Here is a 24,562-nt window from a genome sequence, read left to right as displayed (position 1 = left end):
TCGTAACTACAAATCTCTTTCTTTTGCAACATAACTATAAAAATTGTTTTGGTGTTGTTTCGCACAAAAAATAATCAAATTTATTTTAATTTTTTAGTAATGTAATTATTTTTTTTTAAATTTACAGCTTTTTAATTTTTAAATTTTAATTATAAGCAAGTTAACATTGGTTAAACTATCGGATTACCTGTTGATTTTCGAAAATATAACTACAGAATATTTATTACAAGCATGATCAATCTTGCCAGTTTTTAAGCCCTAAATTTGCCAAAATCAGTGATATTTGTTACAACGTCATTTCAGTTAAACTAATTATTAAACTATGTATCGAAGTTGCAGAAAAAAACAGAAGAGAGGGAAAAATATGCTTGCAGTACAGTACTTTCAAGGAAAATCGTAACAACAAATATAAAAAGCTTGTGCCAACAACAAGTCAGCACCAGTATTTTACTGTAAACGTCGGGTAACTATTTATAATTTTTTATGCTGTGTAGTAATGTTTTAAACGTGAAAAACGATTAAATTACAGACTTTTACTGATCTATTTAGCTATTTTGAAATGAACATTCTAATAAATTACGATTTCAACTTTTAAAAGTTTGCAAACAAATTTTTAATTAGTTATTTTTTATTCTAATAAACAATTTCATCTTTTTATAATCGCTGAATTATTAAAATTAAAAATTAAACACTATTACATAAAAGTAGTTTATCCTGTTATTAATCCACAACTGTAAAATTATATGGCTTCAGAACGATGAAAAAAACCATTTCAAAATGGATCCTGGTGTATTTTCTTATTAAAAATTGCAACATTATTTCTTGCCGTTTGCGTATGGCTATGATTGGTCATCTATATTCAGCAAACGAAATCAACAACGCAGTTAAGGAGACAAATTCCCTGACTTTTTGACAATTTTTGACAAATTCCCTGACTTTTTGACAATTTTCGACAAATTCCCTGACTTTTTGACAATTTTTGACAAATTCCCTGACATTCCCTGACTTTTTCAAAAAATAATGAAAATCCCTGATTTTCCCTGACTTTCCAGGTGCGTAGGAACCCTGTCTGTACTAGATGAACCCAATCCCTAAAAAGATTAGGTTTGATATCTTACTGCACAATCATCTGACTAATTAAGTATGAAATGAAAATTAATCTTTAAACCACCAATAATTCATTTCGGTTGTCCTCTTTGCTGCCAAATCAATTAATTTGAAAGACATAAGCATACAAACCACTCGCAACTGGTTTTAAGCCATGGATCATCATGGATCTCAGTTGATGTAAGCTTTCACCAGAATTTTGTGCATAATTAATTTTAAATTACATTAAAAAAAGTCACAGTAATATAGTGTTTTTATCTAACAATGAATGATCCGGACTCTGTGTTATCGAATCGTAAAGCATTCCAAGGGAGCAGTTTTGAATGTGGGTTGGACTTTTAGAGATTTCTGTGAATAGTTTGATCTGGAAGTATTAGGTGCCATCCTTTACCACTTCACCACAGGCGCTGTCCTTCCTAGAGCTGATGGCTCCAGTGTGGAAAGACAGCACCTTCACTTATAAACTTTTCTGCCCTGAAGGCATTTGTGAGGGAAATTGGCACAACTTTAAGCACAAGGAAAGTTGGAATAATTTCCTAGAAAAACCCCATTACATCTACCAACGAAAGTGTCTCCAGATGCGAGAGAATGACAATCGTGCCCCAGTTTCTCCAGGAGGAAGGTTTTTAAATGACGTGACCTTCCACCTCTCGTAACTTCCCCCCTTATGGAAGAGGAAGAGAGGGAGGGAGGGAGGATTGTAGTTGAACTCGAACATTGAGTCAGATTGACACTCAAGTTAAGAACCACATCTGAAGTCATTGAGTCCAGCACAGGTTGGCAGGGATTAAGAATTAATCTTCAGTAGCTGGAATCAGAACCGATCCCACTTGGAAGAAAAGAAAAGAACCTTTCATGTATTAAATAAAGAAAAAAAAATTACAAATTTTTTCTCTTTCAACAGTTTTATTATTATTATTTTTAACTATTTTAAACTTAACAAAGTAAATATATAAATAATATTTGATCCTAACTTCATTAGTGATGTATGCAGTTGTCTCCAGTTTCAAAATAATACTGTAGCATTTTGTTTTAATTCTGCATGTTAGACTCTATACACGAGGCGTCTCTAGGTGCAAATTTATAAGTAATTTATGAAATTCCTCGCTGATTCCAGTACTCTTCTGTTTGCATCTCCGCTAGTCTAGAAATGGTGCGATCGAATGCAAAAATTTCTTCTTCTCCGCTGAAAATGCTCGCCTTAGAATCTTCCTAAATTATATTGGTGTGATTTTATACGCATTAAATAGTCGAGCGGTTTACAAATTAAGCAACTTACACTTTCGGCAGTGATTCCTAAATCGTCCATCAGGGCCCTGTTTTCGTCATTTAGATTTTCTGCGTTGCCGACGGTTGTAAATAACTGGGTGTGGGGAACGTCGGCAGAACATAATATCCGCACCTGAAAATACGGGACAAACTAGAAAAAATAATGATAATAAAACTGTCCGAGCATGTAATTATATATTACCTTATTATCATAAAAAATGTCTATTAAAGTAATAAAACGTCTAGCCTGCGTCTTCTGGGACTGCATCATCTGTGGTATATCGCGAATAATAACGGTGTGAAAGACCTGGCTCATCAACAAATAATCACCAGCACCTAGGGGCTAAGTGAAGAATTAAAGAATTAAATGACACTTAAACACAATTAAAGTAAGTTGTAAAAAAAGAAAATAAGACAGAAATCTGTCAGAAAACTTACTCGATTGCATAATTCATCGAACGTGCAGTCTGCCACTTGTCCGCACGTCACAGAAAACAGCACATTTCTTCCCTTGATGGTTAGCGTCTTTGGCCGGACCACTACATATAAATACCAAAAAAATCCACGTTATTCAAAGAACATTTGGCTTTTTATGAGAAAATTGCAAAATTTAAGCTTACCGTCGGTCTCGCGAGCAGCTAGTATTTTAAATATTTGATTGAGTTCTTTATTTGCATCCAAATTGCTTTTACTGTAAGAATTAGTGCAGGAATAATTGATGGGATTAGATTTAAATCACGAATATAGCGGACAATTACAATACTCACATAAAATAACAAACGTGCTTCCCCGACTTAAACTTTTGCCTGTAGTCGATACCCGAATCGAGCAGGAGGATGTTGCAATATTCCTAAAATGTCCCAAACAAGTCTGCTGCATATCACTTTTGCTATAAGTTAATGTGATGCTCAATTTTTCTATAACGTAAGCATGAAATTAAAGAATATAAATAATTCTAATTTCTTATTACTAGTTTAAATGTTACGATTCTCTTATTTTACAATTCATATTTGTAAAATGATGGCATACGTGTGCAATCAATTCATATCAAAGGTAAGGGCTTAGGACAAAAATATCACGTGACATACGGTCGTAACTTTAGGAACAGGTCCAGCTATACAAACTCTAAATGGTGGTACTCCCAAAAATGCCAATTTCCTCTTCTATCTTAACCATCCTAAATTATTTTGATGCTAATTGTATAGATGCAACTGTTGCAAAGCTTACTGACGACACAACCTACACTTTTGGCAGAATTTCCTAAATTGTTCGTTGGAGTGCTGTTCTCATTTAGATTTTCTGCATTATCAATGCTTCTAAATATGAAATCGTAGAGGTAACTGGAGAGGACATTTGCATTAAAACAGTAACAACATACATAAGTTTTATAATGAAAATAAAACAAAGCTCTTGGCCAAAAGTTTGTCCACCAGTAGACGAGTGGATAAGACAACCAAACACAACTAAATCTCGGTCCAGGGATTTGCACCCGACTAATGGAGTTTTGCGCATTTTCTTCGTGCATATAGCACCTAAATAAGAGCTAGTTTCTCATAAAAAGTCCAAGTAATAAGAAATTAATTTTATAAAGACTCTGGCTAAATAAAATCTCTGAAAACTAGTAACAGGACAATTCTAATTAACAGAAAAATATAAATTGCACAAGATATATTTAAGGCCGGTACGAGTACCACCAACATTTTGTCACACCCGAAAACACATTGACAAATCTTGTCACCAATTTGGGTAACGCCGGAATATGAATTGTGAGTAATTCCGAGCATATGCGAGAGCATTTGTTTCTCTCAAATACTAAGAATGCAATCTATTGTGAGATTCCAATCTTGTCATTGATTGGTTCGACGATGCGACACATGAAAAACTGAATGGATTAAACTTTCTGCAACTGCATTGCAATTTGTCAAACCAAAATCAGCAGGTTACAATTCTGTTTAAATGAGGCGTATCCGTACTCGTTGCGGTTTCGAGCAACAAAATGGCATTTATATAGTGTAAACCAGTCTTTACAGAGGAAACTTGTATACGTTATCTATTTACAGATTAATGTTAACAAGTCTCCATAAATGGCAGTATAAAAATAAATACTATTTATCTATTTATTCAATAATTATTATACACTTTTATAACAAAGTCCAGGGTCGAAGAATATGTCGAAAACATTTCCTTTCAACATGAAAGAATTGATTTGATATCTTGATGGATAATTCCAAATTTTTTGGACACGTATATGCACGAACAATGTCAGAAAGATAGGAGAGTTCCTACTTTTAAATAATTTAAATGACTTGTCATTGTTTAGATAATTACTGCTGCAATTGTTGTTAGAAACGTATCTTTTGTTATTTGATAATATGTTATGCTATTGAAATAATGACAAAAAATGTAGAACAAATAATAATTTATTCTTATTATATACTTCTGCTGTCATTACTGGTGTACTTGATGACGATAATGATGATAAATTGTGTATTATAGTTAATTTGTAATGACGTCTCAATCTGCGGTTAAAACATTTTGAAAGCATTGTTAAAATGTAGTTATTACAGAAAGACTATTTCAAATTTATCCTCGTAAGATGTTTTTCGTGTTTATAACAGAAAAAAAGCAAGAAAAGCAAATACTATAAAGGTTAATTGATCTTCTCGTGAGTTTATTTCTATGATCCGACATTGCATATGTTGGATTATCAATGAAATAATTTTGGATTATCTTCGATATATTTTTATTGTATAAGCATTACGTATAAGAGTTTGGGAAGATGTGTGTCCTCACTATTTTCTCGCTGAAGGTGAGGAAACAATGAAAATACTAAAGAACCTAAAGTTACAGTTTGTTCCACACTCTCTTACAGCCCAAATCTGGCACCAACAGGCTTTTGGTCATTCCTAATCTTAAAGGAGTTGTCAAAAGGTTGGTACTTTCCATTGAATACCAAAGTTTGAGCATGGATTGAGTATTTTACAGAATTTCTCTGAATAGTGATTAAGTTGAAGTTGGATTGGATTGATGAGATAACACAATGAAAGATGTGGACAATCTGCCAAGGTGAATGGTCCCAAGAAGACATTCTATGAGAAACAGGTCATAATTAGGTGTTAGACGTGTAAAGAAAAGCAGAAAAACTCAATGTGGCCGCCCCGTTGGTCGGGTGCAAATGCAATACTGACTACCAATGTCTTGCAAAAGCCACTCGGCCACTGGTGGACATCAAGAAATGAATACGCACAATTAAAATATATGACTTTTTACTATTTTTTAAAATTAATCTACCTCTTTTCATATTTTTTTTTTTTTTAAATGAAGGCATCAGTCTATCCTCATATTAATGACTTACAATCAAATCTTTATTTACAAAAGTTTTCTCTTCCTGTATCATCATCACATATATAAAATTCATGTGAATGGAAAAAAAAAAAAAATTCACTGTAAATAATAAGGTAGAGTCCAAAGCATTTTTTTAATATGAAATTAATTTCGAGTTGCTCGTCATTTTTGTTTCTTTTCACTGCTGAAAGTATATTATGGTTGTTTAATAAACTGATTACAGCAGTAAAAATGCAGAACTACTGTACAGAACTCCGTTTAGAGAAAAACAAGCAAAGAAATTAATACAATCAGAAACTATAACTAGAACTAGTGTATGTGTGCGTGCATATATAGGATGATTCTTGCAAGATAATATCCAATATGTCAGCTTAATTCACAAACAAATGCATACAAAGTGTTCAAATTTGCAGGACAGTTAAATTGTATGCTGGAAGTGACCACCACCAAGATGCATATTTCGACACAATACATATGACATGTCTTTTCTGTCAGTGATGTCAGTTCAATGTTTACGATTTATGTAGTGATGTTCTCTAGCTGCTCAAGTCTGCAAGGTTTGTTACTGAATATTACTCTTTCCTTGAGATGAGTACAGGTAGCAGTATGAGTTGATAAGGATTAACAATCGGAAGCGGCTGCAGATCTTAGAAACGACGGTTGCCAAAATAACTATATTGATGTCACTGACTCCCACAATATAAGACATGTCACTCCATTTTGGACCAAAATCCAATGTGAAGCAAGTTCCATTGATGTTAACAATACAAGTTGACAAGGAAACTAAAATCCATAAGATTTCTCGTGAACAAATTAGTCGCTAATGTTTCCACGTCTACCATTCAGTGTTGTCAGATTAAAACTTCTTATGGAGCTACCTTACGGAAAACCGTTCCACGCCTTTGAGCAGCTGGAAGAGATCATCACTACGTAAGGTGTAACCAATGCATTAGGATTGGTTCTATAGAAATCAGCCCATACTTTTGCTTCGGCATAATAAATAATTTATAATGCATATTCCTTTTTCTGCCCTTGTTATGAGCCAGAATCTTGACACACTTCTATTTGAATTTCAAGCATATATTTAATTGTATACATTTGAATTTGCGTAAACTGAAAACCATAGTTCTTATGCTAATTCAGAAAATAATGACCTCTTTATTACACTTGTGCTATTTTTAATATGCCATTGTTGCAGTACTGATGCTGTTACAGTTTGGTATACTGTATTATTTTGAGATTGCACTTATGTTTTAACCAGGATATAGTAAGTTTAAACACAGTAAGTTTAAACACAGTAAGTCCTCACTTAATGTTATTTTGTTGTTGAGGAAAGATACAAGTACATATATAATCATTTACAATTATTACTGTCAAAATTCCTTAAAAATAGTAAATTTGATTCTACATAATGGGAAATAAATGATGAAGGTTGTGGTTGATTACAGTAAGTGAGAACTTGCCATAAGAACTTTCTACATTAATAAGTTAAACATTAATCATACCTTCAAAACACCAATAAATGGAAGAAAATTGCTTCGCTGCAAACCATTTTTGTATAGATCTAAAAGTATATTGAAGTAAAGCAACTTAAATGGTGCAAAATATTATTTAAAATATGTTTAAATTACGTACCATCAGGACGTCGATTAGAAGTTGCGACAACAATCACACCGTTTCTAAACAGTTCGGTAAACAGGCGTTTCAGTATCATAGCATCGCCAATGTCAGTCACCTAATACATTTGTAAATCAATTAATTATACAGAAAATAAGTAATTTAATGCAACTATATTTTCATAATTTATTATAATCACCTGAAATTCGTCTAAACACAATAACCAACTTTTACTAATCAATTCTTGGACGACAGGTTTGATTGGATCGAACTGGAGGGATTTAACGTTTCTATCTCTGACAAAGGTTTTCTTGCATTCGTGAATTTCTGTAAATGCAAAACAATCGCAATTAGCACCAGAATTTATATATAAATTGAATAAAAGAACACTTACTCGCATGAACTCCAAGCATAAACGAATTGTAATGAACTCTGTGCTTTTCTGTAACTCCACAATGATTAAAGAACAAATCCATCAGCATCGTTTTCCCGCATCCTAAAGTAAAATTCAATTAGAAAGTACGAAGCGTAATCGAATAAAACACGTTCGTGCTCATTTTTAGAATTTTGACTACTTTAAAGGATATTGTACAGTCTCTTAATGTGTTATCTGTAGATGGAAGTGCTGCTGCAAAGACTTTAGTGATTTTCTAATGCTGTTTCAAAGCTCTTTGACTGCTACTTTGCAGAAAAGTCCATAACTTTCTTACATGTAGAGAATCCTCATCCTTTTAAGGCTTTCTTGCAATTGCTATAGAAGTCTGCATGGAAAGTTTTACATAGTAAATACGGAGGTGTGTGTGTGGCAGATTTGTCATCTCCACATGATTTTTCATGTATCCAGATCTTTCAAGAATGCCTTAAAAGAATGTGTATCCCAATATGATGAGAAGGTTACACACTTAAGCACTAGCGTTTTGAGAAAAAGTCAAAGGCCAATTTGTGGATGATGCCAAAAATTGGTGAAGCACCGAGACAACCGTCTTTCTTCTAGCGTCAAACATTAATGGGCCATAACAGGTTTTTTACCAATTAAAATACAATCAAAATTCTATAAACGAACACAAAATGGTCTAACTTTATACAACTGTAACTTATTTACGCAACTGCTGAACGCTCCCTTACCGACTGATCCATGTAAATAAATTCCTTTAATTCGCTTCTCGGGTTTTTCTACTCCTTTCAGAAACTACAGAAAGAATCAATTAATTATTTTGTATAGATAAAAAGAGTAATAATTAAAGTTGTGACTTATTATACTCTATAAATTAATCCATGTTTTTTGGGTGAATAGTTTTTAATTTTCTGTTGAAGATGGCATAAATGATGGACGATTTCCAACTGATGTTCGTCGGGTCGTAGATCACCGGAATCCAATTTCTTCCGGTAAACGTTTAAAATTTCACCTGTTGGAAAAATAATAGGTTTTATTGCTTCAAAATCATATAATAATTCAATATTATAAAACGTAAACAGAATATAGACTATGGTGGATATCCACACGATGGAAATCACAAAAGAGAAATGTAGAAGATCAAGAAAAATCTGGGATGGATAGGATAAGATAACACAACACGTGGACAATCTGCCAAAGAAGAAGACTTTTATTACAGTCCCTAATGGTGCTTTATTTGTATAAGAGAAAGATGTTCCCAAAAGGAAGTCAGACATTATGGTGAATGACTCATTCTATATTATGAGAATATAAATTATATTCAAACCTAGATTCTTGTTGTGATAGCTGATAAAGTGACAACACTTCCTGTGCGGCTATCTGGCTAGTCTTTTTAACACATTGACTGCTGTTTACGAGTTAAATTAGCTGGCAATCTGTTACCAGATGTCATCTGCAAGTTGTCTCATAAAACTTGTTCTTGACTTTAGCAAAAGAAAGAAACATTTGTAGCAAATGGAGTAAACAACAGATAGTTATCATCTGAAATAACACTGAAAAATAAGCTACAGCAACAGAAAACAGAATAGTTTCAAGAATTTTAATTACACCATGTCAATTATTTTGTATTATCCTGCAAATGTATTAGCGGCAAATCATCTCCAATTAATATTTCTACAGTTGAAACCAATTACTTGATGGAAAATGATGAATAATTATTTCTAGAATACATAATGCAATTCTTTTTACACCATCTAATGGATTTTCTTGTGCCGAGCAATACAAAAGCGTTAGATCTCATCGAATGCCAAAAGTTGTTGTTATAATCTCTAATTTTGTTTTGATTTATCGGAACTGATCGCGTTTTCTCACAGTCAGCTATTCAGTTTTGTTTCACATGCACAATTAAGAAATAACCTTTCGTTACATGTTTTGAGCAAGAGTAAGTGTTATAAATTGGATATCGTGTACAATAACATGCCTGGATGATATTGCAGAGCAATATTACATCAAGCCAATATTACATCAAGATTAAAATTTGGCAATATTGTATATTTGTTACTATACATCAGGCTCGGTTTATATGAAGAATAAAATATTAATTTTAATGGCAAAGATAAAGTTTTACTCCATAAAAATATGCACGCTTATTGGTAGAAACACAACTCTGAATGATGCAGTCGGGACCTTATCAAAGCTGTATACATCATGACAATGGGAGCAAAAAGTCAAAGGGACAGACAATTTACGTGCGAGCCTTTGAGATATAGCCTTTCCATGAAACTGGCCTATCCAGAATTTTGAAGATCCTCAAAAATAGGGTAAAAATTTGCTAAAAATCAACTGTTTTCCATTTAATAGAGCTTGTAAACAGCTTCTTCTTCTTAGTATAGATTATGGCCTCACCAAAAGGTATAGCCTGAAGATAAGAGGAGGAGAAAGGGTTGGAATTGAGATTTAAGTAGTGAGAAAGAGAAGTGGGGTAGAGGAAAGGAGGAAGGGAGGGGGATAGAGAAGGAAGGAAAGTATGAGAGTCTTATGCGCGACTGTCCCGTGATGATTATTTAACCAAAATAAACTAAATACAAAATGCAGTTGTCCCACGCAGGGGACAGGATTAAGAAACTATGTACAACAGATGTGAAGCGCACTTTACATTAACCTACAGATGATACTTGCTTAGCAATGATGATATGCACATTGGAAAAGACCAATAATGACTAACAGTCCATGTTGCTGGTTCAACTCGGGCTGGCAACCTCACTGGAAAGAGTGGATATAATGCCTGGCAAGCATGATCCTGTTTATGTACTTGAAGATCTTATAAACAGCTTGTAAAATATGAAAAATGCCATTGCACAGACTATTACTGGGATGTCATCAGAGTCACGCTGTGCACTACATTAAGCCTATCACATGATTAACAACCAGCATGACTGATTTTGGGAGCCTATGGGCACATTTCTCTGTCAAGTAGATAAGTAAGCAAGCCAATGACCTACTTCATTTCATATGAAACGGTCTATGTCATTGCTTTGCTTACTTAGCAGCTTGATAAGGAGACACACATTATATCTTGCAAAAAGTCACATCGGTTCCTTTGACTATTTTATTCCAAAGGCCATGATGTACAGTTCCGATAAGGTCCCGACCGTCTCATTCAGAGATGGATTTGCTACCTCAAAGTAAAACTGGACCTTCACCGCATGCCGAACACTCTAATCTCTGGAAGAATTCGCTTATCACAAATTAACTCATAAATGCGTTATCTTTATATTAAAATGTGTTATTTACTCATTATGTAATTTATATTTAATTTATATATAATACATTAGAGTTATACTTAACTGATAGAAGTCACTTTCAGTTCACTTATGTACATGTAAACATGAAAATTACATAAAAGGCAACTTCTACCTTAAAGTATACTCAAATTAATTAGAATAAATTGACTTTTAAATGAAAAATATACATAAATAAACATTGACAACGTGTAAATATATATTTAGAGAGATAGATAAGTGATGTAGGTCAAGGGCATGTCAGCATTTACCTGATGGTTGTTTAGTAGAGTAGCAAGCAACAGGTACTTTTACATGGAATTTGACAGAATAAAACCATACACCGCGCTGTCTAGAGAATAATAACGATAATTTGCGTCCTTGATTCATTTGAGTTACTAAATATTCGAAAGAGGTCATTTAAAAGCAGTAAATAACTTATAAACATGAATTTTTGATGATATAGATCCAAAGCCAATGGTCAGGAAAGCATGTTGTAAACAACTTCCATACACCGATTAAGTGTTGCCACCTCGTCGATGTTTAGGGATTTTTATTCGAAATTGATAAGATTAGAAAATATTTCGTAACTTTTATCATATTTAATAATCTATAAATTTATTATTAAATAATAATTGTATATATTCTAATAATTCACAGAAAGATGTCTATTATTTTATTAGGTATGTTCTGTGAAGCTCTAGAAGTCGTTCCGGAAAACTGGAAAATTTTTATGAAATAAACAAATTTAATTGGTCTTTTTAAAATATTCATTTAGGGAAATGTTACGCTGATCATAGGACATATAAATTATGTAATTTTATATTTGTTTAATTGATTGATAAACGTTAGCTCTTCGGGCGGTATAAAAATCCCTTCAGATATGTCGGGTCTGTTCCTTGCCACTCGGCCATCCAATTGTAGGCTTGAAAAGGCTCATTAAGTGGACCTCTTTTCATTCAAACGTGGGCGGAAAGAGTTTGAAAAAATCTAATCGCCGTGTTAGGGTGTGTAGCTAATCTAAGCCATTGTAATCTGATCAGATTACAACGGCCTAAATGGCGAAAAATTTCGGTAAAACGGCCATTTTCGCTTCTCTCAGCCCAGTGATGCGGAATTTGTTGAATTTTGTCAATGTCTTTGGGTCATTCAGACAAACCTGAAAGACCAAACAACAGATACGCTGAAAACTCTGACATACTGTGAGTTTTTACGTCAGAGCCTTTTTTATAAGATATTGAAATAGTGATTTAAAGGTATTTTGGTGGCATTACTTACAGCAGCATTCTTCAACCTTTTCACGCCTGAGGACCGGCAGAAGGATAAAGATAAATTTACTTATATTTAAAGGCTGGAAATTCCGCGGACCCAAAGTTGAAGAACACTGGCCTACAGTAATACATGCAATAGAAGAACAATTGTAATCATTGTGCCTACTCTTACTAGTTGTACAGTTGTACTAATTACTCTTGCACACCAGGTAATGCTTGCAAATTTTTCGGTAATCGGAGAATTCTATCTTAAATTAAACAATAATTTCAAGAATAAAAGTTCTATTGTAAAGAATATTTATTGCCAGTTTTATTTTACTATAAACAAAGCATTACAAGTAATTTAGTTAACATAATTGGGCGTGGATTTCTTTTACACTTTACATAACAGACCATCCTAATAGCAAAAACCCCTCCAAAATATGTATCCATAAACAAAATTTGATGAATATTCAAAGCAGTATTGAGAGCTTTTAATGGAGAAAGTACTCTGATAAAATTTCCTATTCTTTATGTGCAGAAATATCGCCATGTTTGACACTTTTCTTCTTTATTTTCCTCACACATCTGGCAAGACACAATGCTTCATCTTTTATATATTCGAAGATGTTAAGAAGAGATACTCCGAGCCACAATCCCACGAAACCACCCAAGTAACTAAAAATCTCTACAAACTGCAAATAAATTTAAAATTTCATAAAATGATTCTTTATATAAACTATTTTATCAGCCATTTATATATATATATATATATATATATATACATGATACTTAGGTTGATATTTTCTTGTAGTCGTCTCCATTGTTGTAAAGAATATTTGAACGGAAGCAACTGTCTTCCTGTTACAAGATGCAAGAATTTAGCTTCTAGAAAATTGCAAAAATCTATAATTTATTAGTTTTTAACTTACCTAGCTTCAGTCAAATTGGTGTAATTGTAATAATTCGATATTTTCTAAAAAGAAAACATCAGTTTCATTAATTGGTATTGTATGATTTAGAGGATACGATCAACCTACCTTAATACTTCCAGGCCAATTTAAGATTTCTAAACCCTTTTCTTCGTAATAAACCTGTCTTAAAGTTTATCAAATTAACTTATAAATAAGACAGGGTGATCCAAAAATCAGTTAACCAGTGTAGAGAGTAAATTTCAATCTTATTTAAACACTTTCAAACCTTGTAAGGATTGCCAAAAATTGTGTCTTTCATGTTCAATACACAACGCTTTGGCAGACTCATAAATTGCTTTCAAATAAATCATAGTTAACAGATTTTTGGACCACACTATATATATATATTAGGACATGAATAGAATTACTTACTTGCAAGATAACTTGCAAAGATGCGGACAATGTTTAGCAGCTTCTTTTTTCGCGTAGCAAACACAAACTAATATTTATATAAAGTTAATTAAATTTTCTTTTATATTAACAATAATATAAAATAGTATAAGCTTATAAACATTTTAAATTAAATTCAGAAACTTCCAACGAACATAGGCGGTCCTTCGCGATATAACTAAGAAGCGAATATATCCGTTTCAATTTTTCTACCAATCACCGTGAAGCTTGTGTATTTAAATTTTTGTTTAATTTATAAACATATCTCTACAGATTAGCGAATATTTAAATTTAGATACGTTAGCTTTAAGATGATTGGCGGAGATGAAGAAGTAGATATATTTATTTCTTAGGCTGAGTACACAGTTGACATATTGTTGTAGTTATTTCTTTGATTGTCATCGGTGTGTACATATACAAGACACAATCGTTATATACTTGAAAAGTTTTATATTATGAACTTTGTAGAGGTAACCTGTAGAAACGGACTATAAGAACTGCACGAAATGACCAGTGTTGGCAGCCATTTCGTGCAGCGACAAAATTGTCGCCGGTGTAAACGTCCCATTCTGATTACACTAGGCCAATTGTAGTACTAATATAAAAATGTCGCTGCATTGTTTTAATATCCCACAACTCCTGTTAAAACATAGTTTTGTCGTGCCATCTGCTGCATACACATCTGTATTTAAACTTACTGAATGCATCGTAAAGACAAAAAAGTGTTTCAACAATATGTCGGCTTTGTACATTGCCGCCATTACGATACAAAACAGTGGAAAATTATCGGGTTTTTCTCGTATTAAGAAAGATAACTGAAAATATATATATATACATTTGTCATTTTTCTCGCATGAACTTCCTTTTAAACTCTCTTCCGATTCACATATCTTCCTGTTATAACTTAATGCTAACCGCATGAAAGTACATCCGCATATATTAATGGTGTGATTCAATAAACATTCGTCTACACAACTCTGAAAATAATATTTAAAAATTTCTAAAATATACAATTGAAATCGTGTTACAAAGGTGCAACATGCCTTACTTCTTGATCTAATTTAGCATTGCTCCTCATATCCCGGGGGAATTTTGAATAATCGATACAATTCGTTTGATAAGGTGCAGGCAGTAACTCTTTAGTAAGCTGCAAAAAACAATGAATTGAGTATAATGTATGTAAAAATCTCTTCTGTATTATGTAGTACATACCTGCTGGATTTTGATCTTATAAAAAAATCCAGGTTCTATATTAAGTCCACTCCATTCGGGATTTGGTAAGTTAGTTGCTTCGTGTATGACCACTTTGCCTGAAGTTCTGAATTGCAAAGGAGTGTATTCGTTATATTGAAAGTCTATCCAAAGTCTAAGAACTGTAAAATAGATTTAAAAATATACTGTTTTATTCATTTAAGGTAGATCTTCATATGAAATACAGTCGACCCCCCCCTATAACACTGTTGATTATTCTGTTTTATATGAATTCCATGTTGTACGAGTCACTTAGATTTTACAAATACATGAGCCCGGCACACGTATTTGTAAAATCTAAGTGACTCGTACAACATGGAATTCATATAAAACGGAATAATCAACAGTGTTATGGGGGTCGACTGTAATTATTGATAGAAATAAACCGGTTGACAACTAATATGCCACAGAAACAGTTGAGAATCATGTTCTCAACTGGTGTTGTGGCATGCAGTGTGGAAAAATATAAAAGAAAACCCTAAAATGTTACTGTCTGACTACTTTTCTATATTATTTGTATATTTTTTTAATATAAAATGCAAGCAATCAATATCCATTTCGTTCGTATTACACAGTATAAGAGCATTTCAAGGTTTCCATTTACGAACCACGAATTCACGCCATTGAAATTAACCAATGAAGGGTGAGTAATTTATAAATACACTTGGTAACTCAACCGTTTGTTTGTCGTATCGATAGCATTTTCCTGTTAAATCGTTCTATAAAGAAGGATATCAATAAAATTATACCCAAGAGACAATTACATTTCGAAACAATTGAATGTTGTGCAGATAATGCATTTTTCTTAAGAATGCAGACAATAAAACTGTACTAATTTAATTAAAATAACTTACAAGTTGGTAATTTACTGTCTAAAGGATCCCATCCGACTGCCTTTGATACTGCTGCTTTATTGTCCCATTGGGCATTAAAAGTAAAACAACTGGTAAAATGATAATCGAAAAAGCTGTATATGCTGAAAAAGAATGTAAATATCATTTTAAAAATAATAAAATATAACCATTATTATTGTAATTCTACTGCAAAACTATAAAGAAAAAAAAAACTATATTTTCTGTTATGGCCGCCATATTTATTCACTATATGAATGGATTAAATTGGATTGATAGAAGGCAACATAACTCTAGGGCGATCTGCTAAGGGGTGTTTCCAGAGAGGGTTTTCTATAGAAAACTGAGCCTTATTTAAGTGTTAGACACATGAAAACAGCCCGAAAAACTCCACGTGGCCATCTGTTGGTGGTCGCAATCTGTGACGACCGTGGCCAGTCACGGTCGGATTTGCACGTGAGCTAAACATACTGTAGCTTAGGGTCTCGCATTATGAGTAATAAGGCCTGGCATTTATAAAAATACACGTAAAAGTGTAAATGGGCCTTACATTTTTATGTGTCATTATTTGGTATAAGGGCCTGTTATAGGTTATAGCTTAGGGCCACAACAAGTTGGTCCAGTCCCGCTACTATTGTTTAGGCTTCGATCCACTAGCTACTGACTGTATGAAGAGCCATTTCGCCCTTTATATAAGAACAAATATGGCAGACATTTAGAAGAACCATTTAACCTGGTATTTAGAAAATATTTGGAAAATAAAGACAATTTAGACTTTTATGCAAAAAAATAAGCTTATCTGTGCCCCGAGCCACATTGCATTATAGTTTAGGGCCTCGTCCTGACCAAAGAGTCCACTGGTATGTCCCAGTCAAGAGTTATAAGTGTATTTTGAGGGCCTACAAGAAGTGTATTCCGATCCCTTGTCCAATATATGATTAATACATGTTTAAATACATGTGTTAACTAACATGCCCAGATGGAGGAGAACCTAAAGCTACTTTATGCCAAGCTTAGGACCCAGAAGATTCCCAAAATTAACATTTTTATGTAAAAAATCACGGCATGGAAACGTTAAGCAGTGAAAGAGTGGTCTTCAGCAGATCTCTTCCATTTGATTTTTTAAAAATAGAAGTAAAGTAAACCAATTTACTTATCGATACATTTTCTTCCATTATATTTACACATCTTTATAAATCCAGATTTCTGTGGCCCCGCTTCGATTCTCTCCTCCTTCGTTAACTTCTTGTATGTGAATTCTAGTCTGTCTTTAAACTCCTGCAATTAAATATGTAAAAAGTCTATTTATAATCGTAAATATTTTATATTTTGTAACAAATATACTTACAGAATAACTTTCATTTTCTGCCTGTTCGCATATATCGATATCATCTTGCTTACACCACTTACTTCTAAGAACTCTGAAATAAAGTCATAAAAAAGTTAACATGGTCGCATCGTGTTTTCACCGCCATGTTGTTAATCAAGATATTATAACAAATTGATGACTCTATAACGAATTTTAAATGGTTTTAACATTAAAATAACAATTATTTTATGAAATTTCGATCATTAAATAAGAAACTAACCGTCTACTTATAAGGAATTTCACGAAATATTATTTATATTCGGTCGCGTCGTCGCGTGAAAACAGCATGCAAGCGACGCGGCGCGACGCGAATTAACATTTCAATCGTATCGTAATATGTATAAAACAACTTAAAATCAATTTAAATAGTAAACTTAATCTAAATTACGCAACTTATTGTTATATTTTTAAATGAAATATGCACGAGAATTGAATATTTTGATAAATTTATGTAGACTATGCGCGACGCGAAGCGCTTAGAGTTGCGGCTGCCATCTTATCCGTAAATCATTATTAAAAACGTATCTCTAACCTTTCTAAAGTTAAAATATTCTTAAATATATCATCTACATTCATTCTAGATAAAATTATTCATTATAAAATGGATATTTACTTGTTATAATTGCATAAAGTCACCCCTGGAAAGTCGATTTCTCCTATATTCTCCACAATAGTTTCGGTTACTGTCGGATATTCGTAGTAATTTTGAAGGAAAGAGATGCTTTGGAACAAAAACCCGCCACAGCAGATGATAATGCTCATGTACCAAAATATTTTGGTGCAGGTTTGTAGAGGTTTTCGTGGTTTCTTTGGTTTTATGTTGTTGCTGCCTCTTACAATCCCGTTACATCTCTTGCATATAACTTTATCTTTGACGCTCTTCTTCTGCCACGCGTATAAAGGCTGGCGAGAATATTTAACAAATTTTTCGTCTTTACCTTTTGGTTCCATGTCATGAAGTAATAAAATCGTATCATGATATTGATTAGCGCGACGTCTTACTCAAAAACTCCAAACTGAGTCTCTCTTTTGAGCTTTTACTTAAAGCTAGGCGTGTAACTTTAATTACGGTGTTAGATAATTTAACTTAAATTATATTAAAATATATTGAGAAAATCTATTTAAATTTTATAAATATGTAAATAGATTAACTTTAAACAGAAGATTACTTAAAAAGTATTTATTTAATTTGTAAAAATGTGACGAAATTTACGATATTGTGTTATCTACGTGAATAATGAATATAAACTGTTCTCCGGGTATAGTATATGTTTAATTTTTCATCCGAAATTATTTCGATTAGTTAAATTTATAATTAATTGTCCTATTTAATATTATAACAGAGAATAAATAAATAAATATTCATGAATATTATATCGCGTCAACGTATTTTGATATTTATGTACGTAACGAAAATAATTTTGAATTCATTGGTTAATAGAACGTAAAGTTTCATCTTATTGGTCTTTTCACGAAATTTGAATTCAAAATTTTTTTTTCTCTCCAATCAAACGGATACAATTCGAATTCAATTATTTTATTGGTCAATTTTAAAAAGTATTCGATATACGTAATAACACGTAATTTTTTTAAAAAAAGTCGCTTACGTTATTCTTTCAATCAAAAATTGATTACATTATCGGTTAGTTTATTAATTTAATAACGAATTTTTCGGAATCGGGTCACATGATACGTAGTGACGTCATTGCGAGTTTAATAATTGTTAATAAATTAACGAAAATTATTTAATTTTAGTTTTATTTACGAAAAAATTATCAAAAATACATTCGAAATAATGATTAAAAATATGTTCACCGTTTGGCAGATGACAATTTTAAGCAGGTGGCTGGGCGGAGTCTTCTTCTGACGTAGAACGATCCAAGATGGCGTCGAATAGATACCAAAACTAGTAAAATCCTTCCTCTTCTCCAACAATAATGTTAACTTTAATCGTTTTCTGCTTGTTATACCTTCCAATAACGCTTCCATTACCAGAAGATATTAAAATCGGTAAGTTTAAATGGTTTATTTTTTAAAAAAATAAGGATCTTAGTGAAATGGCATCACGATCGATGACTGTTGTTGTCATGACAACCACATCCAGGAGTGATGCAGAATATCCTTTATTTTTTTATTTTTTAATTAATAATCATTTATAATATTTAAATACGTTTAAATGAAGATATTAATCATGATTTAGATTAAGTTTGTCGTATTTTAAGCGCTCATCATTTGTTTAATGAGGAAATTCCCATTGGATTTTATAAAGTTAGACTTTAAAAAAAATGGTGGATTTTTATAGCAATTAAATGCGAAATTTAATTGTTTTTTATATCAAAATTGAGTGCATTTGATATAAAACTTTAATATTTTATTAGTTTTTGCTTTAAATTCCCATTTGCAACTATATTTTTGTGGTTATTGTGGTTTAATTTATGTTTAAAAAAATGCTTTAAGAAAACCTCTTAATTAACCTTTTTTAAAAGTGTTTATTATGCAAAGCAACAGTAAAATATTTAAATTAAATACCTTAAAGTATTATAAGTTAATGATGATAAGCACTGTATCCTGATTAACCATTGATGTTCCTCCTCATCACTTGAAGGTTTTGTTTTCCTTAATAAAATTTCTAAAATATTGTTAAATAATATAAATTTAGGGGCGATTTTTTTAATATAAAAAACGTTATTAAATATTACTAAAATGCTTTCAAAATTAATTGCGAAGAAACAGATCCCCATCACACAGGATAGGAAAAATGATGCCATTTGATGATGGTTCTTGTTTACTTATTAAGCAATTTTACACACAAAAAAGAGGTTTAAAATATTAATAAGTTATTAAAATGTAAATTATTTAACATAAAATCTTCCCTAATTACAGTCGACCCTTCTATAACACTGTTGATTTTTCCGTTTTATATGAATTCCATGTTATACGAGTCACTTAGATTTTACAAATACGTGAGCCGTTCACAGCCCGGCACACGTATTTGTAAAATCTAAGTGACTCGTACAACATGGAATTCATATAAAACGGAAAAATCAACAGTGTTATAGGGGGTCGACTGTAATTACAATGAAGCATAATTGATAGAGGGGATGCTCTTATTAGTGATCATCCATCATCTTACCATAGAATAGAATGAAATATAACTCGTGTATAACTTTAATCATTAAAATAATAATAACATTTTTAAAATTTTTAAAAAAAGGAGGAATTTTTGAACTTGGGGATGAAGTTATGGCACAGGCATTCATTGATGCTGTGGAGAAAGTTAATGCCGATGGTAAATTACTGAAGAAATCGCGACTGTTAGCCGTTGTAGAGAAAATAGAGCGTCACGATAGCTTCCAAGCTTCTAGAAAAGGTAATTTTAAACTTTTTACAACGCGTAGAACACATAAAATTAATTAACGCATTCTTCCGTAGTATGCGAACTGTTAGGAGAAGGAGTGGCCGCCATCTTTGGTCCACAATCTGGAGAATGCAACTCTGCCGTTCAGTCGACTTGTAACGTTCTAGAGGTACCTCATATGGAAACACGTTGGGATTATAGTTCTAGAAGGGATAATCATTCCTTGAATCTGTATCCTTACCCTACAGCTTTAGGAAAAGCTTATTTAGATTTTGTAAAGTTTAAGGATTGGAAGACGTTTGCGGTACTGTACGAAGAGAGCGATGGTTAGTTGGATACGTACTGTACTTTGTACACGTTTAAATCATTATCTTTACAATTAATTTTATACTTTGCAGCACTCGTAAGGTTGCAAGAATTGCTCAAGGATCCATTTATAAGAGAGCGTAAGATTATAGTAAGGCAATTCATGCCCGGTCAAGAGTACAGGAAACTTCTTAAAGAACTAGGAAGGAGCGGGATTAAGAATATTGTACTTGATGTACCCACTAACCACATCCATACGGCATTGAAACACGTAAAATTTTTCACAATTTAATTATGAATGCGGGAGGAAATTAGTTTAATTTTGTCCCCTTCCTCTTCAGGCTCAACAGGTTGACATGATGTCCGAATACCATAATTACTTCTTAACGTCTCTGGTGAGTTCAGACGGGTTTAACACCCGCGCGATCTTCTCCATTGTGTTGTACAGTCATGTTGTAATTTGTACGCTTGTTTAGGATATAGATACGGTAGATCTCGAGGATTTTCAGTATGGCGGAACGAACATTTCCGGTTATCGATTAGTAGAGCAAGAGATGCAGCATACTTCCGTGATTAATCAAGTGTGGCAACCGCTATCTCCTGTACACAATCAACGAGACTTCGAAAGTACAATCTTAAGAGTAAGCAGTGTTTATTTTAATCGAATTTTTTCTTAATTATAATAAAATTAATTGTAATTCTTCACCCGGGCTATCAGAACATAACGGTAAGTTCGTTTTGGAATCTTTTCGGGGGGCGGGTTTTCTGCCGCTCGTTTCTAAATTGTAATTAAAAAATTCCAGACAGAGGTAGCGTTGATGTACGATGCCGTTAAATTGTTGGCCAAAGCGCTAAATGACTTGGACCAGGGACAGAAAATTAGGCCAAGACCCCTTTCGTGCGTTACCGAAGAGCCGTGGGTACACGGGATCTCTCTCATCAATTACATGAGAATGGTAATCGTCATTAACTCATTTAATTAAGTTTAAACTTCAGTTAATTTACGCGAAATTCTAGATTAACATCAAAGGTTTGACGTCGGACATCAAGTTCGATCAGCACGGTGTCAGATCAGATTTTAAGCTGAAAGTTTTGGAGTTAACACACGAAGGACTGAAAGAAGTAAGTGTTCATGGTAAAGAAATGAGTAGAAAATTGTATTGTTTTTAATTGTTTTACTGTTCAGGCAGGAGAATGGAACGTTCACACCGGCTTAAACTTGACTAGTAACTATTCTAGAGCGTACGAAGAGGCCATTCAGTCGCTGAAGAACAAGACTTTAACAGTAACTACTTTGTTGGTAAGTGTGACGCCGATTTCTAGAATTTCTGAAAGTTTTTTGGTGCGTTTTATGGTGTAATTTGATCCTTTAAGAATGCCCCATACACCATGCTTAAGAAAAATGCGGACTTTCTACAAGGAAACGATAAATATGAGGGTTTCTGCATAGACTTGTTACACGAAATTTCCAAGCTTCTGAAATTCCGTTACGAAATCAAATTAGTGGAAGATAACTCTTATGGACAGAAAAATGATTATAACGAATGGAACGGGATGATAAGGGAGCTCATGGATGGTGTATGATGATTTTTTTTGATTTGCTTAAATTTTTTTTGTGCATACATTTTTTAATTGAGCATATTTACAGAAAGCGGATCTTGCAATTGGGGATTTGACCATCTCTTTCGATAGGGAAGAAGTTGTGGATTTTACCATGCCTTTTATGAATTTAGGAATAAGCATATTGTTCAAGAAACCCACCAAGAAAATGCCCAAGTTATTTTCATTTCTATCACCCCTATCTCTAGAAGTGTGGGTGTACATGGCAACGGCTTTTCTTGGCGTTAGTTTGTTCCTATTCATTGTGGCTAGATTTAGTCCTTATGAATGGACAAATCCGCATCCGTGTAACCAAAACCCCGATATACTTGAGAACCAGTTTACTCTGCTCAATACACTTTGGTTTACCGTCGGGTGCCTCATGCAACAAGGTTCTGAACTAACTCCAAGGTGAGTAGCGGGTACAAGGTTGGCTTCGGAATGAATTACTGGTTTTGATGGGGGTTTTTTTTTTTAAATATTTCAGAGCTATGTCCACACGTGTTGTGGCTGGCATTTGGTGGTTTTTTACCTTGATCATGGTGTCCTCTTACACGGCTAATCTGGCTGCATTCCTCACTGTGGAACGGCTGGTTTCACCGATCGAAAGTGCTGACGATTTAGCTAAACAGACTAAAATTCAATATGGCTGCGTGCTGCACGGAACCACTAAAATTTTCTTTAGGGTAAGTCGAATTTGGTCACTCGTTCCGCGTTAGATTTTCAATTTTTTGTACGTTTCAGGACTCCAGCATCCCTACTTTCAAGCGCATGTGGACTTTTATGGAATCTGCTAAACCGAGTGTTTTTGTCGAATCCAACGAAAAGGGCAAAGAAAGGGTCAAACAGGGAAATTATGCCTTTCTTATGGAGTCAACGACCATCGAGTACGTTGTAGAGAGGGACTGTGATTTAACTCAAATAGGCGGCTTGCTAGATTCTAAGGGCTACGGAATTGCAACACCTTCAGGTAGGAACACACAACAAACGAAAGTATTATTTAAAAACACTAAACTTATCATCATCGTCACAGGTTCACCGTACAGGACTGCCCTTTCGAGCGCCATTTTGAAATTACAAGAAACAGGGCAGATCCACATACTGAAAGAAAAATGGTGGAAAGAGAAAACAGGTGGGGTATTGTGTACAAAAGAAGATTCTACCACAGCAAGTTCCGCTAATGCACTAGGTCTGGCTAACGTTGGCGGAGTATTTGTGGTCCTGTTAGCAGGTTTGGGTATCGCCTGCATCATAGCCGTTATAGAATTCATCTGGAAATCCAGAAAAGTCGCCACCGAAGAAAGGGTAAGATCCGTTCTAGTTTTTTTCGTCTGTGTGTTTATATATAGTTAACACGTGATACGACTATATTTAGGAACCGTTATGTTTAGAATTGTGCCGTGAACTGAAATTTGCTATCACCTGTGGCGGATCGACCAAACCGATACGGAAAAAACGCGAGCAACGCCAACCAGAAAATGGCCTGCCTTTCATGCCCCTCACCGGTTTCAACACAGTAACAACTAAAGAAGCGATTTCTTGACATGAAGAGGGCACCCTTCCCCACGAGCCACTCGCAGATGATGGAGTTAGTTACTACAGATACACGCAATACGACGTGTCCGATATTTAGAATAGTTTATGAACTAAAAAATCGTAGGAAAGTAGGCTTGTGGTGTTTGGGTGTAGCTGAACAAGAGAAAAAAAAAACAAAACAAAACGAGAATTGTAGATTTACTGTTTACGCATTGGGGAGGAGAGGGGGGAAAATGTTTAGAAGTGTTTAAATTATTCGTATGTGTTTACAAAATCATTATACTGATTTATGTACAATTTACATATTACTTTTTTCTGAAATAAAGTTTTTAAAGTCTTATACTATCCACTATACGCACGCATTTTAGATTATGATTTATTTTAAAACATTTTACAGTCTTTTTTTCTTTTAACAGTATATATATATCCGTCTGGACTATGAAATTTGATTGAATATAGCACAACATCGAATTTCACAACATTTCTTTTGAAGATTACAGCGATATGTATTTCTGAAATTTTGTGCTACTTCGCTTCATCTCGCTTTCAGACGGCCATCTTTGTATATGCTAAAAATATATATGTATGTATATATATCCTGAATTAAGACTTCATATATCACATTTAAAGAAAAAATTCCCTCTAGTGTTCTGATAATACTAAGA

General features: G+C 33.4%; 3 protein-coding genes across 7 annotated transcripts; 1 reads left to right on the top strand and 2 right to left on the bottom strand.

The window, feature by feature from the left end:
- Positions 1-957: 957 nt before the first annotated feature.
- On the bottom strand, positions 958-11,521 carry LOC111638170 (putative ATPase N2B). The gene is made up of 13 exons (XM_023383836.1): positions 11,286-11,521; positions 8,599-8,744; positions 8,464-8,527; positions 7,733-7,834; positions 7,538-7,665; positions 7,357-7,456; positions 7,227-7,285; positions 3,144-3,226; positions 2,997-3,067; positions 2,815-2,915; positions 2,579-2,719; positions 2,387-2,509; positions 958-2,319 (listed from the first exon to the last, which is right to left on the bottom strand). Exons 1-13 carry the CDS (start codon positions 11,431-11,433, stop codon positions 2,200-2,202), a joined length of 1,386 nt encoding a protein of 461 aa, XP_023239604.1. The 5' UTR covers positions 11,434-11,521; the 3' UTR covers positions 958-2,199.
- A 1,072-nt stretch (positions 11,522-12,593) lies between these two features.
- Positions 12,594-15,642, bottom strand: LOC111637947 (amiloride-sensitive sodium channel subunit alpha-like). Its single transcript, XM_023383558.1, has 9 exons — positions 15,556-15,642; positions 14,840-15,000; positions 14,676-14,774; positions 14,463-14,604; positions 13,610-13,676; positions 13,304-13,361; positions 13,196-13,239; positions 13,049-13,124; positions 12,594-12,958 (listed from the first exon to the last, which is right to left on the bottom strand). Exons 1-9 carry the CDS (start codon positions 15,578-15,580, stop codon positions 12,788-12,790), a joined length of 843 nt encoding a protein of 280 aa, XP_023239326.1. The 5' UTR covers positions 15,581-15,642; the 3' UTR covers positions 12,594-12,787.
- A 3,291-nt stretch (positions 15,643-18,933) lies between these two features.
- LOC111638145 (glutamate receptor ionotropic, kainate 2-like) lies at positions 18,934-24,015 on the top strand. 5 transcript variants are annotated; one of them, XM_023383823.1, is made up of 16 exons: positions 18,938-19,108; positions 20,313-20,468; positions 20,531-20,782; positions 20,855-21,033; positions 21,104-21,157; positions 21,239-21,403; positions 21,481-21,489; positions 21,566-21,718; positions 21,780-21,884; positions 21,949-22,062; positions 22,137-22,340; positions 22,411-22,772; positions 22,849-23,047; positions 23,106-23,331; positions 23,395-23,666; positions 23,753-23,915. In XM_023383823.1, the coding sequence occupies exons 1-16, from the start codon at positions 19,036-19,038 to the stop codon at positions 23,768-23,770; spliced, it is 2,541 nt and encodes an 846-aa protein (XP_023239591.1). In that variant the 5' UTR covers positions 18,938-19,035; the 3' UTR covers positions 23,771-23,915. The 5 variants fall into 5 exon arrangements, with proteins under 5 accessions (XP_023239566.1, XP_023239561.1, XP_023239582.1 ...); XM_023383805.1 differs by having other exon boundaries at positions 18,939-19,108; positions 23,737-24,015; XM_023383793.1 differs by having other exon boundaries at positions 18,936-19,108; positions 23,106-23,666; positions 23,737-24,015.
- The last annotated feature ends 547 nt before the right edge of the window (positions 24,016-24,562 follow it).

This window comes from Centruroides sculpturatus, unplaced genomic scaffold (genome assembly GCF_000671375.1).
Source record: "Centruroides sculpturatus isolate CEXI.00-Female unplaced genomic scaffold, Cexi_2.0 scaffold142, whole genome shotgun sequence".
Lineage (NCBI taxonomy): Eukaryota > Metazoa > Arthropoda > Arachnida > Scorpiones > Buthidae > Centruroides > Centruroides sculpturatus.
This window is presented reverse-complemented; position numbering and strand designations above follow the sequence as displayed.

Excerpts from the sequence above, each read along its gene's own strand:
- LOC111638170 (XM_023383836.1), bottom strand. The coding sequence starts at position 11,433 with ATGACCTCTTTCGAATATTTAGTAACTCAAATGAATCAAGGACGCAAA. Across the intron at positions 2,916-2,996 it reads AGCTGCTCGCGAGACCGACG|TGGTCCGGCCAAAGACGCTA; the intron begins GTAAGCTTAAAT and ends ATTTATATGTAG. Across the intron at positions 2,510-2,578 it reads ACATTTTTTATGATAATAAG|GTGCGGATATTATGTTCTGC; the intron begins GTAATATATAAT and ends CCGTATTTTCAG.
- LOC111637947 (XM_023383558.1), bottom strand. The coding sequence starts at position 15,580 with ATGCTATCGATACGACAAACAAACG. Across the intron at positions 15,001-15,555 it reads ATCGATACGACAAACAAACG|TTCTTAGACTTTGGATAGAC; the intron begins GTTGAGTTACCA and ends TCTATTTTACAG. Across the intron at positions 13,362-13,609 it reads CTTTGCAAGTTATCTTGCAA|ACAGGTTTATTACGAAGAAA; the intron begins GTAAGTAATTCT and ends ATAAACTTTAAG.
- LOC111638145 (XM_023383793.1), top strand. The coding sequence starts at position 19,036 with ATGTTAACTTTAATCGTTTTCTGCTTGTTATACCTTCCAATAACGCTT. Across the intron at positions 21,034-21,103 it reads TCCATACGGCATTGAAACAC|GCTCAACAGGTTGACATGAT; the intron begins GTAAAATTTTTC and ends CTTCCTCTTCAG. Across the intron at positions 22,063-22,136 it reads TAACAGTAACTACTTTGTTG|AATGCCCCATACACCATGCT; the intron begins GTAAGTGTGACG and ends TGATCCTTTAAG.